The sequence below is a fragment of the Watersipora subatra genome, chromosome 1 (genome assembly GCF_963576615.1).
Source record: "Watersipora subatra chromosome 1, tzWatSuba1.1, whole genome shotgun sequence".
NCBI classification, from domain to species: Eukaryota; Metazoa; Bryozoa; class Gymnolaemata; order Cheilostomatida; family Watersiporidae; genus Watersipora; species Watersipora subatra.
The window spans coordinates 51518842-51533752 of NC_088708.1; the positions used below are offsets into that span (position 1 = coordinate 51518842).

A 14911-nucleotide genomic window follows, 5' to 3' on the forward strand; every position below is an offset into this window, starting at 1 on the left:
TCTTAGTAAGAGTGTAAGGCTTTCTTCATCTGGTCCTAAACGACTAGATGATAAGATAGTAAGAACTTTGAAGGTAAATAATATTGAGGTTGATTTTGTGCTCGATACACGGGCTGAAGTTTCGGCGATTACCAAAAAAATGGCCAACAGGTTAAATTTACAGTTAAGAGCACCATCAACTGTTTTGACTGCAATAGACGGTTTCAAGGTAAAGGTAGTGGGTATAGCAGGGGTTCAGTTGAGAAGTATACACAGGTCTATGGTCACTGAGGTTCATGCTATAAAAAGACTGAGCAAAAACTTCATGGGCATAAATGAGTGGAGGCAGCTGAAATTATTGGCTGTTTTAAATGCATTGTGTACGAAAGGTTTTAAGCTAGTTACATCATTGCTTGTAAGCTAAAAGTTGGGGCAGTTTATTTTGATGGCGTGAACTTTACTGTTACTACATGCAGATTGATTATAATTTTGTAGCCAGTGATTTAAGACTTTTTTATTGTGCTTGCCACATTACTGAAGTGATAGCTCTACCCATAACGTTTTTGGTAGTGCTGGAGGGTACTTCATAAGTCCGATAATAATTCTAATATGACTCGTATTTTGTATGTGCGTACGTGCGTTCTATATAGTGTGTCGGTGAGAGAGACGTGCTAGTGTGTACTGATTGCTAGTTTGAACACTCGGCAGTTTTCAGCATGTATGCGTTTTCAATATTTATCAAGTGATCGTTGAACAATTGCATATTTAGTTGATTTTTGTTAGTCATAGATTGTCTCTATTTGATTAATAAAAGTAATATAACTAATAAAAGACTAGTACAACAATGTGAATGTCAGGTATGCTATGAAGTGCACAGCCAAACCACATCACACTTTCATTTATTGACCAGGTGATCTTCTAACAAACACATTACTGTGAAAAAGTGTTTGTTCGAGTTTTTATAGATTGGTGGTCTTTGAATATTGTTACCAGGATTGAATTTTTAAATCTTGGCTTGCATTTTTTAGGGATTTTATTTTTCAATGATTTCTGAAAATGTTTTTTTTGCACTACAAAAAATACTCACTTATGACGCTTAGGCATATAATCTTTAAATAGAGTACCAGAGTATAAAAAGTACTACTTCCGTATTCTGTTAGAAAATATATTAAATTTAAACTAATATCAGCGTCCCACTAATAGGTCTGTGCAATTAACTTGCTCAGTAGAAATTCTTAAAGATCTTCCAAGCAAAAAGTCATGGAGAGGCTTAATTCTTTTTAAAACATAGTTTTCAACCCAGTTTGTGTAACCATGAGGATTCCATTATTTGATGGTAAATGTACATGAAGAGAATCATTAATTCCATGTGAACAGCAGCTCGTGAGAACTAAACAAAGTGCAAGTGAGGAAGGTGGCATAAAATATTAAAACTGGCATCAACTATTGATGATTCAGCATAAGGAGGTCTAAAACTATTTTTTCATGTTGATTTTGACAGAATGAAGGGATAAGAGTGTATAGTTTATGTTTTCTAAGTTTTACTCTTCTCTACTGGCCTTTGATTCTTTCAAATGAATTTTAAACAATGCTCATTGTAATTGATAAGGACACATGGTGCTAGCTAGCCTCAGTCATGTTCCAACGTACTTCTGTTGGGAAACATTGGAACACGTATTGTAATTTTCATAAAAACCAATTATTGAAAACAATGATAGCAAAACCTAAGCTCTACAGATTTTTTTATCATAATTGCTGTTTATTTGAATTAACCTTGTGGCCAAATCTATGAATAAGCACAGTTCTATGAGACTTCTGAAAACTTCTAAACCATAAACCCCTTCTTGCCAAATAGAGTTAGTACAATATATAGATTTGTTACAGCAGTTTATTTTTGTAGCCATGGCAGCACTCACAAAGTCTCCTCGACTACCAATAGCTCCAAAGCCATCCTTCGAGTAAGTTTTGCTATGTAGTATTGGATAACTTTTCAATGCTATTTAAACATTTATTTCAAAATTACTGTTAGTAGATGATACAGAAATTTTAACATTGGAGGTTCTGTGCAGGATAAAACCTACAAAGGAGGATGAAGCCGAAACTAGTAGTACTTGCTCCTACTCAAATAGTCTGATAAGCTCTGAGGATCCAGGTAACATTGCTATGCATTCCACATAAATGGTATGATGGTATACCAGTTGTCGATTATTTTGTTGAAAATTTTGTGATGCTTTGTTGTATACCAGTTGTAGGTTCTTTCATTGAGCATATAACATTTTGTTGTAGGTAGGCCTATGATTTGCTTATGAGCCATCAAAATTTGGCTAACCATTGTAGACCACACACTTTGTCACTATCTGCTACAATTTAGAACTAATATCTGCCTGGTTTGCTTTGTGTTAGATTTTTAAGTACATCATCAGAGTGGGTCTGCTAGCACAAGCTATTTCCAGCCGCTATTAGCACCCTACAATATTGAAGTTTTGATTTCTCCTGCTCTAATAAAATTTATGCATTTGTTTCAAACTGGCTTGGCATCAGATTAGCTTGAAAGCCTGGCTACCACCTATTGTCTAAAACCACCATCTAATAGATATGTTGCTGTAACGCCTGATGCACATTCTAGCAACCTTGGTCCGACAATTACATGTAGGATTTTCAGATGATGCAACAGTAGTTCAGTTTGTGTTCTAAATTTCAAGGAAATCCTTAGCAGCTGTTGTTATTTGAAGAGGTACTCAGGCATTTTTGTTGTAGCCCAGAAAAAAACGAATGTAATCAACATTTCTGAACTTTCAAATTAATGTTGAGCCAAGCAGACATTCACAAGCTAGCTAATTTTCTATGACGTGCTAGATTTCTGTGATTTGAACTAGTGGTTACTTTAGGTGAGAGGGCCAGTAATTCATTTGTGTAGACTGAAACCAGCCATTCAATAGTGATCAGTAATTTGTCTTTTTAATATTAAATTATGATTAATCTGTTTTGAATTTTATATTCAAATGGGTGGTTGGTAGTCTTAGAATATTGCAAATACCATTAAATGAATTGTCTGGCATAGAACTGGTTCAGCGGAGATTAAAAGTAATAGAGAAAGCTGTTTTAGATTTTTACAATTATTGTAGGTAAAATCTGTGAAGTGTGGAAACATTGATTTATGTGTTTGCTGCTGCTAAGATCCCATGTTGGGCACAGCATACTGCTTTTCTAAGCTTTTGGTATATCTAAATTTCACTTTTGCTAATTGCTTGCGCATCGGTGTGTTTCCACAGTACCTAGTTATAATCACAAACACCTTGATTCCTTGACAACTGCATCATCGGAGCTGGACAATGCAAGAGAAAAAAATGAAAGAGCTTCTGCAAAGCAAAATTCAAAGCCTGGTGTGGTTACTGATAAGTTCCATGTTAGCAATATTCGTGCCAAAGTGGGAGTGGGGAGTTTATCTAGCAGGACTTTTTTATCTCCCATACCTCGACAAAAGACATTCATGAATAAAGCTAGTCCACAAGGATTGTCAACATCTCCAGCAATCACATCTTCAGATGAACAAGAAAAACACATGTCTATGAAACATGATAAGGGAGCACCTGTTTATGATCAAATATTGACACAGCAGTATTGCCAGATGCAGTAGTCAAAATTGCTTCTTTTCCTCAACTAAGAAATAGTTTGTTGCTTCAAATCGATAATAATGTTCCTGAGTCTAGTAAATTAGCGTCAACCGACGATGAGGTGACCGCATCTCCAGGTACCGCTAATTCTGTCCTTTTGATTGACCAGTGCCTATCTAATACTGCTAGTGGGGTTGCCAGGACTTTATCAGAAAATCATTATGAACACATTTGGAAAGCAACTTCTAAAAAAGGTGTTGAAAAACGGAATACAATATGATTACCAGACTACATGATTTTTCATGTAGTCTGGGAAGAACAGCAAGTGCTCCACATTCTTCCGCTTCTCCTAAAATAAAAGCTTGAAGGCCGAGTGCTCTTCCGCCCATGCCTCCTATACAGGGCATTAATTCACAAAGCATTGCATCTGTTTACAATTATTCTCTGACATCTAACGAAGACCGTTTTACATCTGAGAGCACAAATGTAGCTGAATGTTTACCACGAAGCAGATATACAAGAACATGGCTCGTCATGTGATGTGTTGACTGATAATGGATCAGTTAGTAGGTGTGTTGGTTATGATTTGCTGCCCGGTTGAAAGTGTCAAAACTTGTGTGTGATGAAATAACCAATGGGTCTATTATATATAATATTATTATAATATACATATAGGACTATATAATTATATAATACAATTATATAATATTAATATAATTATATATAGTATAGGGTCCACTTTAATCAAAGATTGTAACATACAATATTTATCTGAACCGCTTCATCACATTCAGACGGATCAGAAGAGTCACCGAAGGCTCATAATTTTGCTCCACAATTTGTAGTTTAGTAAACAAATCACCACATGAGTCTGTTTCTGTTACCGTCTTTTAGAGGCTGACTTTTGCATTGCTACTCATGAATTTATCTTTTTTTTCCTTACGTAATTCTCTAACCTACATGTATCTCCTTTGGTTTTTAACATCAGGGTCTAAAACAAAAACGTCCAATTAAATGTAGTTATTTTTGCTGTTTCAACGGTAAAAGACAAACCATTTCAGTGTATTCAGAACGAAAGTGTTTTATAAACTGACCACCCCAAGTGGGAACAGTGTGCGGTGTTGTCAATGCTTCTATATCCAGTTAGTGATTGTATCTGATCTGCTATTTCTTTAACTGGCTAAATGATGATTGTCTCACTTGTAAATAGTAGTTCTATTCATAAATTATCTCTATGAGGCATATTTTGACTTCCTGTTTGGTAGACAATTGCCTTTGCTTTCATTACGCTAGTTGTTACACTGGATTTTTTCATTCTCATTTGTATGCTGTAGTTGTTTGTTGATTGCTGGATGTATTCTTGTGTAGAAGTGTCTTATTTACCTTCTACGCTGCAATGGTTCATGCTGCTGACTGTGACCTGTCTCCTTGTACTGCAGCTATACTTTTTCATGTCACAAGCATCCGCGCTTCAGTTCTATTTGATCGTCTCATTTGCAGTCTGTTCAAACCACGTTGCATGTGATTGTGCAGCGGAGCCTGACAACCTCTCAGAGTCCGACTACATGGTGCCCATAGACATTCTAACTGATTGTCCAAACCAGCTAGCTCCAGGCCTTCCTGGGGCTACTGCCAGTCACGAATTTGGTGACGTTAGGGTATTGTCAAGATCTGTCACTCTCAAAAGCGGCAATAGTAACATTTATGAAGACCTTGTGTCAAGCAGCGAAGATGAGCGTTCGATCGCTGCTGGAGACCAGAAAGGAGACGTTTATTCCAATTTTCCGGGTAATACTTTTGCTCTGGAAGTCGGCCCAAAAGGTTTGCTTTCCTCGTCAACAAATCAATTCATATAGCATATATCGCCTAGCTGCTCTTCCTGCAAACTAACGATAACTGCTACACAGGGTTAGACTGAAATGCTGCGCTCAAATAATTCCATATGCATCCCTATGAATTTCTATGTTCCAGGCAGGCTTCTTCGCTTTTCTACCTTTTCTTAAATATTATCAACACCTAGGGTTTAGTACCCAACCTAATCAGTATTGTGGTGTCTTGTGATTGGCTGTAAAACTGATGTTGATATGGATTGTGCCATACTAACTCTAGTACTAATACTAGTGGCTCTCTTATTCATTATTGCTCATCTTATGTCTTCGCTTATCAAATAATGAATGGACTCTATGGTGACAAGAAAATATTGCTGGTGCAAGGATAAATCACAAAATTTGAAAATGTTCATAAAACCTTAGGTAACGAATATTTATCTAATGGACAATCATTGGGGTTTTTGTCAATCCTTTTTGTGATGTTGTGGAACTGGGGGTAACTGGTTGTGGACTTCTGGTGCTCACTTTCACAACCAGTCAACTGTTCAAGCTGTACTTGAGCAGCCGTATGGTGAATGACTATAATCAACCCTTCCCACTTTCATGCAGGTTGTTTGCTGTTTTACATCTGAGCAAATCCGCTAATGTCAATTACATTAATGTCAATCAAAGGGTCATGTTTTAGTACTTCCTGCTTGAACATGCTCTCTAACTGTGATATGAAGGTTGCGCTTAAGTGATTGTAATTTGATCTTCTGTGTTTATCGTGAATTATTTCATTGTAATAACTTCAGAAGGTAACTCTTGGAGGTGTTAAAACACATTGTAATATATCTAGAGTTTTTTTCACTTTTCAAATCAACTGCATAGATGTACAGAAGATGGACAGATTCAAGTTGGTTAGCATGAAATACGGTATAATGAATTAAGTTAACTTTGTCGGATATTGAAATTTTTAAGCCACTCTAATAGCCCATGATATCGGACTGCTAACAGCATGTTGGCAAAAAGTAGTTTCTGTCATTCATGAAATATTTTGAGATGATATGCCTTCTGTGATTGTTTATACAGTATAACAATCATGAGCCATGTTATGTATGGTGAAGGAATAATTCCATATGCGAATGTTTGATAAGTTAATTATTATGGTGCGAAAAGTTTTTTACCAATATTTTTTTTGATTTAAATGATTTTGTCACTATTTATAGCAGATATATTTAGTTCAAGATGTTTGTATAACTGTCTAGTTAAAAATGGGTTCAATTCTCAATGTTTATGTTTGTATAACTGTCTAGTTAAAAATGGGTTCAATTCTCAATGTTTAAGCTGACGTTAAAACTCATACTCTTGTAATTCCTAAATCTGTAATAAGATTCCTTTTTGAATTTGGTCTAAAAATTATGCGTGTTTTTGTATAGGCTCAAGTTCTGATAGTGATGTAGAGCCTGAGACCAGTGTGGAATTACGGGCTCTGAAGCTGAGGCAAAGGTCGCATGATCTCGCTAATGAAATCATGACTTCGGAAAAAGATTATCTTGATGCTCTTGTTTTGCTCAACATTGTGAGTTGTTTTTTCAACTTCATTGGAAATATACTTTTTTTGTTTAGATTTTAGAAGGTTTGGCAATCTATTGCTCATATCACAGAGTAAAATATATTTTTCACTGCGCCAAGCTTTTGGTAAAACTAAACCTAAAAAATGGTAGAAATTTGAGTCATTGTTCCTACTTTTCCTGGTATTGCTCATTCTTGTTGGAAGGGAATCTTTTGTATTTATTCTATGGTAACTGATTGTGATATTGGTTTATTTTCTGTTTAGCGAGCTGAAACTGCAACAATGATGTAAGTGCAGCCATATTATAACTGTAGGTTTATGACTTAACCACTATATGTTAAGCAGTTTTTCAAATCGTAACAAAAATGATTTTCAACGTTTTTGTCTGAAAATGCATGACGAAAAGTGTTCATTTTAAAACCTTCGGCCTAAAGGCTGGTTCACACTATATCGCTGTTTGTCAGCATTTCTCTTTCGGTGTCCATCATCGATTATGTAAACAGTGAATTGATGGCATCGATGAAGCATCCCAGGCACATCAGGAAAGTTTGCAGCTGTCAAACTTTCTTGATATTTCGTCGAGCATCGACGTCCGCCTTTCAAATGTTAACCATTTCGACCATGGTAAATCGCGGTCATGGATAAAGTGATTTATTCGTATCCATGATATTATGATAATATTTGTTGATACTATGATAGAAGCTCAGGACTAGTTTTTGATTTCCGCATGCGAAAACGAGGTTTCTTGGCGAAAATTTAAAAAGATATATGAAAACTCTACATCACGGAATATTTCCTGATGCAAACGCGGATGGGTATGTGATAGTGTGAACATGGTTATCATCGACGACCATTGAAGTATAATTGTGGCATCAACGCCGAGATATGACGATATAGTGTGAACCTATATGCAGCAATCTATCATCTAGCTTTAGCCTAAACTCTATCTCGCAATCCGCATTTAGCCGGCAGCAAACAGTAGACTCATAATACACACTAGTAACAATTCAAGCGTTGAGCATTTGGCTAGCTACTTCAAACTCATCGTTCTTGTCTTGTTTGTCAAGTTTAGATAATGCAATGCGTCTTTTTGATGAGATCCTCAAGCGTAACTTCCTTCTGCTTCCGAGTCAGCCTTCTCCTGCATTGCATTACATTAGAAGTGACTAGATTAGCGCATTTTACTAGCCCTTTAGCTCGATATTATTCACTTGTTGACACTTGTCAATTTTAATGGCTAGTCACTACATCGTGCTAGCAAAAAGGGGTGTGCTATAGTTATTCCTTGCCAATATAGTGTAGATATGTAACAAGTTGTCAGGAACCTAGAAACTATGTCCGAATCTCGGCGTTAGTATCTCACTTGAAAATCTTTGATTGTAACTTATTGTTCGCTACTTTATCTCGGCTGAATATGTGAGAACTTTTTTTGTAAAGCTATTTGGTAGGCTACTCTAAAGGCAGCATTAAACAATGTGACTTTGTGAATCGAATAGCTTCGTCTAAAAATAACTACCCCATAACAACTTTTGAACTGAAATAATTTAATATTTTTTAAGGTCACAATTTTATTCATAACCACTAAGCAATACTCAAAAATGTTTTGCAATCAGGACAATATCGAGAAAAAACAATGACAAAGAAACAATTACAAAGTCATGTTGCGCAAGTATAACTTTGATGAAGTCGCTAACAAGCAAGTCTTTCGAGGCGCTTTCGGATCTGGTAGCATTTTGACGAATTGTGTTATAGGACTTCAGACAGCATCTTAATAAAGCTGCTGAAGATCATGGCCAGCCTGTTATCCCTTCCGACTGTATAAACAAAATATTCAATCAGCTTCCACAACTTGCTAATCTCACTGAAGAGCTCCTCAAGGACTTCCAGCACAGGCTTGAGAACTGGTATGTGTTCAGCACTCATAAGAGGTCTTTGGTCGTTGTACTCATCTGCCTTTCTTATCCGAGGTTGGGTGTGCATGTTAGTATTTACTGAAAAATTGTATAATTTAGTATAAGCTGTAACCAAATAATATTTTATGACAACGTTCTCCTTTTGGAGGGCAGCAATAGACGCACAATTTTAGTCATGATTTGGAAACACAGCTTTCAACGAACTTTAACTAGAGCTTCATAATTTCCAAAAATCACCCGATGATTTGATTCAATATTGCAGCTAGACGATTAGCTATGATTATGTGAAAAACTTGTAAATTCTTCCTAATATTTTTGCATGTTTTAGCTTAAAAAGAGACTGCTTTGTGTGTGTGATAATTAGAAACATTTCATGAATGCCTGTGTGCATGGAAGGCCAACAAAAGGAGGCTATTCTGAGACTAGAAGGTCGTGTGTTTTAGTTTCAGTATCGCTCACTCTGACAATCGTCAGGGGTGAGATAAATCGCCATTCCGAGACTATATTGTTTACACGATTGGGGATATATCATTAAATGGTGGCAATTTTCAAATCGTCTACCTTAGAAATTGCCAACAATCAATTAAATCGCCATATCGTGAAGCTCTAGCTAAAGTCCTTATCTGTAGACTTTCCATGTAATCCACCCAGGTATCTTATACCCAGGTAACTGTGGGCAATAATATAAAGCCTTTCTGTGAGCATTTTTTGATTGATTATTTTGAAACCCTAATCACAAAATAAAACCCTAGAAGGGACAACACTGCTCAGCTCTCAGCGATTACACCGACAATGATTGCGGTGACAAGGGACATTTAAAATCCTGCTGAGATTGACTGATCTCAATTTTTCTTTGATAGATTTTGCCCTGAGTTCTCCGTTAGTGTGACTTGGGTTTTTCTAATCTTATCTATGTTTCCCACATTGAGGGAAGTGCTTTAAGGTATTTCGAGTACAAGTAAAAATACCACTACAGTCTCCTGCATTGTTCACTATGCGCTGATATTCAATATGACAACTGTTTAACATTAGTTACTATGCGGCATCCTTGTAATTTTTATTACTAGATATGATACTTTGAGCAAAGTTTGACTAAGTGTTGCAGTATTTGTACTCATTAAATTCTTTCCTGTATAAGATGACAAGTTTTGGTTATTGCTTTACATGCTGTTGAAAACCTCTGATGAATGCATGGGTTTTTTTGAAGGCGCAGATTTAAATTTTGCTACTAAATGTTAACTAAGTATTATACTTATTTTGGCATACATGGGCATTAAACTTTACAAGTTGTCTATAATAGACAACTTGTAAAGTTTAATGCCCATGCATTACATTGATATTGAAAACTGCGTTTATCTGTTCAGAGAAAGTCAGTGACCTCTCGTGCATTCATTTATATGCATTGTTTTATGATCAATATTTCATATTCATTTATATGCATGGTCTAAAAATGATTTTCAAAGTTTTTTGTTTGGAGATGTAGCGAGAAGTGTGGCGAGATAGAGTAACATTAGATTGAACTTGACAACTGGCCCAACTTGGTACTTTATGTTAAATGAAATTTTTTACGTAGTACGAAGCAAAGATTTCACATAAATTCATGATGTTATCTGGAGTTTACGTTATAGGAGGGTCTACTGTATATCCATTAGGTTACACCACAAAAACTTTGTATAAATTCTTTATGTTATCTAGATTTTACATGTACGTTATAGGAAGTATACATTACAGGAGTGGCTACTGTATATACATGAAGGCACACCATATAGGCCTATACAATTGATTGTTTGTAGGCTATGATGATCAAACGCTTGCTTTATAACAAACGATTTCAGCGTTTCTAAAAAATATTTTCTGCAATTTTAGATCGATACAATTGGAATAATCAATATTGTTGAATAAGTATTAGTTGAGCAAAAAGATTTGGCCCTAGAATCGACTTACTTGTGCCGTGAAGTAGCCGTAACGTCGCAAAGCGATAAATATGGCCGAAACAAGGGAGACAGATGACACTTACCCATCTATTTTTGCTTCTGAACTTGACACACGGTTTGGGTAATTGGTACAATTGTTGCTTTGACATCCATCAGCGCGCAGAATGAGGCGTTGTGAATTGGAAATATTGATCTTGAACAATTTCAAGGACCAACTGCCGAGTATCACAACTTTACATTTTACAAAGATTGATCTCAAAGATGATTGATCAAATTATGGTCATAAATAGTGGCCCAGTGTGTCGGCTCCACAGCATTATCAAAATTGTCTTGTAGCTGTGGCAGGGACAACAACTGAGGTATTTGAGAAAAAGGTTACAAGAAAGGTGGTGTTGTTTTGATTCAGAACAATTTATTTGTGGGTCACAGTTTCTAGTTTGGCTCAATTTCTCACTACTATTCCTCCAACGCTCTCACATCCAATTTATTTTCTCTGATCATACTGCCTATTACTACTCCGTTTATTACTAGAGAATCTGCATCTGTTCACTGCTTGCAGTGCAGCTTGTCTAATAAAAAACTGTGCATTGGATCATGGTGCAGTTTTGGGGAATTTTTAACCCGCAAAAAAAATGTACAATGTACAAAATGTAATTGACTTTCTAATGGAGTTGTAATTTAGACCCCTCCTTTATCTAAGTTGTGTCAAACAACTAGTCTCCTGTGAATAGCTATGACAGATTCTTACTGTATATATCTCTTGTTTAACTAATCTGTTATCATTCACAGCGAAACGCCAAAGGTCGCAGTTGATATGTTGTAAATGTAAGTTAGAAGTCTTTCTATACTAGTGTATATCTTCGTCATAGGCTTTTATGAGCAGGGAAGTGATGTTTAAATTACTCGCTACAGTTTTACATGACAGTAATCCCTGCTACTTCCTGGCTTCAGCTGTCCCGGTATGTCATTTGTATACAGATACATTGTGATACATTCTCAGTCTCGTCTCTAAGGCATGAATGGGAGCACACAGTCTGTTCATATGAAAGTGTCCTAGCAACGAGCTCGTTGATGGCAGCGACGAAAATAAAATCTCTACTAGAAATAGATGGATATTGCTTTTCAACTAATGAATGAAATTTAACCGTCTTTCCTCCTTCATCTGCAGAGAATCGCTATCCCTACAGGATGAACTTATTCGCGGAGTTATATTTCGCGAAAATTGAAATTGCATGCATATTCGCGGATTAATTTATTCGCGGCTGAACACTCACTCTCTAGGAAGAGTTAACCATACGCATGCGCACATTGCGTGTTTCGGTTTCTATTTAGCTTACGACTACGAGTCAATTGTGCTGAGCTATAAATATTTTGCTGCGTTCAGAAGTTTTCACGAATATTCATTGATTTTGAGGCCTTTGGTGGACCAACAATTTGTGGTAAGTGATGAGTTTTTTCAAAACCATTTACTAAATTAGTTGAATTTTACTTTGGTTCTTCGGTAAAACACAATATTTATTTTTTCCATCCCTACCGCTTCATTATTTGTTTTAGTGTGAGAGAGAGAGAGAGAGATCTTTCATCATACACGGAACCACAATGACTGCAAGGGAGGTAGATGTCATTCTTAGAAGATCACCAATCATTCAGGGAGATCTTGAATGTGAGGTAGAAGGGACTGCAGCTGCTAACGAGGAGAATATATCTGTTTTAAAAAAGGAACAAAAACGCCTTTACGAGCACAAATCTTTGGCCAACCGACAGAACTTTGCAATAGTAAGCCACGAGGAGAGTTCTGATGATAACTTCCTTACCAGTCATGTATTAGCGAGAGAATCGCCTTTAACATCTACCCAAGACATTGACAGCGACAGAGCTGCTGTTACCAAAATAACTAATCAGAGAGCACCATTACACGCTAGTATTCACTTATCAAGAGTACCAGTTTAATTTTATTGCTAGACAACCGCCATATGGACTAAACTGTTTATATTTACTCCATTCATCGTTTGTAAAATTTTATTTGTATTTGAAATATTTTATTTGTACACTCAAGTTTGTAATAGATTATAATATATCTATACATGAAATAAAATATACAATTTAATCATGTTTGCTGCAGCGATATCAAGGAGTTGTTGTCGATGAAGTTGGTGTCTAGGTTGACTGATTGCTTCTCTGCCAATATTCCTGCCTTGATGAATATTACTACTTGTCTCTAGTTTTCGTAATCGGAGTAGGTTGTTTCATTCTCAATCTGCAGTAAACACAAAAAAGAAAAAGTATTAATAAGTGTTAAGGAAGTACAAAAACAATAGCTGAAGTATTTGATAAAAGCGATCAGTTTTTAAACAAAAGAATTAACTAATGCAGTTAAATATGGAAAAATGTATCTTCACTGCAAATCAAATAAATACCATAATGTCCAGACAAGAATCATGATCGTCTTCAACTTCGGTATTAGAGATTGATGAAGTTGATTTCAATGTAAAAAGACTAGGAGAGATTTTTTGTAATGATGAAGCTATGCCGGATAACTTGTGAAAACCTGGAATAATTTTGTAAAGTTTGATGCAATGGCAATAAAACTCAAAGCCCGGCGATGATTTTAAAGAAGTTTTGGAACTCGGCTACGTTTAGTACTTCTACTTTAGTAGCTATTTTTGCGATGACGCCATTCTGCATATCTTGTGACAACCTTGAATAATTTTGTAAAGAAATGTGATGCATTGGCAATGGTGTTAGCTCAAAGCCCAGGCAACGATTTTAAAAATGCTTTGGAACTCAACTACATTTAGTATTTATATTAAAAACTAGCCTACCGGCTAGTTTTTAATTTGATGCAGTAGTTATTCTCCCTTGTGATTTAAAATAGAACTAATTATTTCACGGAATTTAATAATTCGCAGAATTGACTGTTCGCGAAATCGCGAATTTTTGTAACCAATGAATATTTTCATCCTGTAGGGTAGATCTTTCCATCATTTTGATATCCTGATGCTGATTGGCTAAAGAATATTTGGCATTGACATTGCTTCTGATTCTCGCCCTGTTCATCTTCAGCATTTTAGTTCTTATTAATCTCTCACAATTTTTAGTGCTGTGTTTATGATGTACTATGAAAGTATGCGGGATGTACTTACACGTATATGTACTTACGTGTATAGTAATTACTAACGTTTATCGAGCAGTTTTAGCGTTTGGAAGTGTTAAAATTATTGCTCATAAATGTCAGAAAAATCTAGTTTGTATTTTTTGGGTGAGCCCTGAATGCAATCCCAGCCCCTGAAATGACTACTGTGGATGTTTATGAAGTCAGCATTGAATCATAGTGAGGTTAGGGGAATTTTCAACTAGCTTTCCGTTTACATAATTTAATTGGTTTTTGAATGGACTTCTAATTTGGACCCCTCCTTTACAGCATTATCCGGTCTATAAAAGAATCAATGTATGCTGGCACTCCCATCAAGCTCAGGGTTAAGTAATATTTTAAAATATTGGCAACTCATCCAGTATGTTCGATAGTGAAGTAAACAAGAAAATTTGTATCTGGTAGGTTTTTCCTGTTGAAGTTGATGAAGCAAGCCTTTTACTGTTGTTTCATGGCCATCTTTTTGTACCGAGCTTTTCTTGCATGTTGCCACCTCTTACATTTTTATTATATACCTGAACAAACCTTCGGAGCTATAGACATAAACTAGCTGCATTACCCGCCTACGGGAACATATTCACGCGCAGCATAAGGTTTATTGAGAGTTGTCTTTCATACTGTAAAACAACTCCAAATATGCAGTCTACTGAAATTGTTGTTCTGATCAGGGTATGCAATGCATACCCTAATGCATACTATGCATACACATATACATGTCAATAATGTTGGGGAGAACAATGGAAATCTGCATTGTGTTTTACAGCTAGATGCGTGTAAAATCTAGTAAATATTCTAGATTCATGCATCTGTTCATACCCGTTTATATTTGCAGTTGACGATCGCGTCCCTGCCTCGGCTGACCAGTCTTTACCTGCCTCGCAGTTGACAATTACGCTGTTGCACTCGCCTCGCATTCAATCGCCTCGCACTCGCCTT

At 36.1% G+C, this 14911-nt stretch overlaps 1 protein-coding gene across 1 annotated transcript in view; it reads left to right on the plus strand.

The window, feature by feature from the left end:
- Nucleotides 1-1881: 1881 nt before the first annotated feature.
- The window catches only part of LOC137388623 (FYVE, RhoGEF and PH domain-containing protein 6-like), a 47174-nt gene continuing 34144 nt past the window's right edge, over nucleotides 1882-14911 (plus strand). The window contains exons 1-5 of the mRNA XM_068075101.1: nucleotides 1882-1937; nucleotides 2049-2131; nucleotides 4962-5414; nucleotides 6841-6983; nucleotides 8730-8881. Of these exons, the coding sequence (XP_067931202.1) occupies nucleotides 1882-1937; nucleotides 2049-2131; nucleotides 4962-5414; nucleotides 6841-6983; nucleotides 8730-8881 (887 nt within the window). The remainder of the gene's footprint in view (nucleotides 1938-2048; nucleotides 2132-4961; nucleotides 5415-6840; nucleotides 6984-8729; nucleotides 8882-14911) is intronic.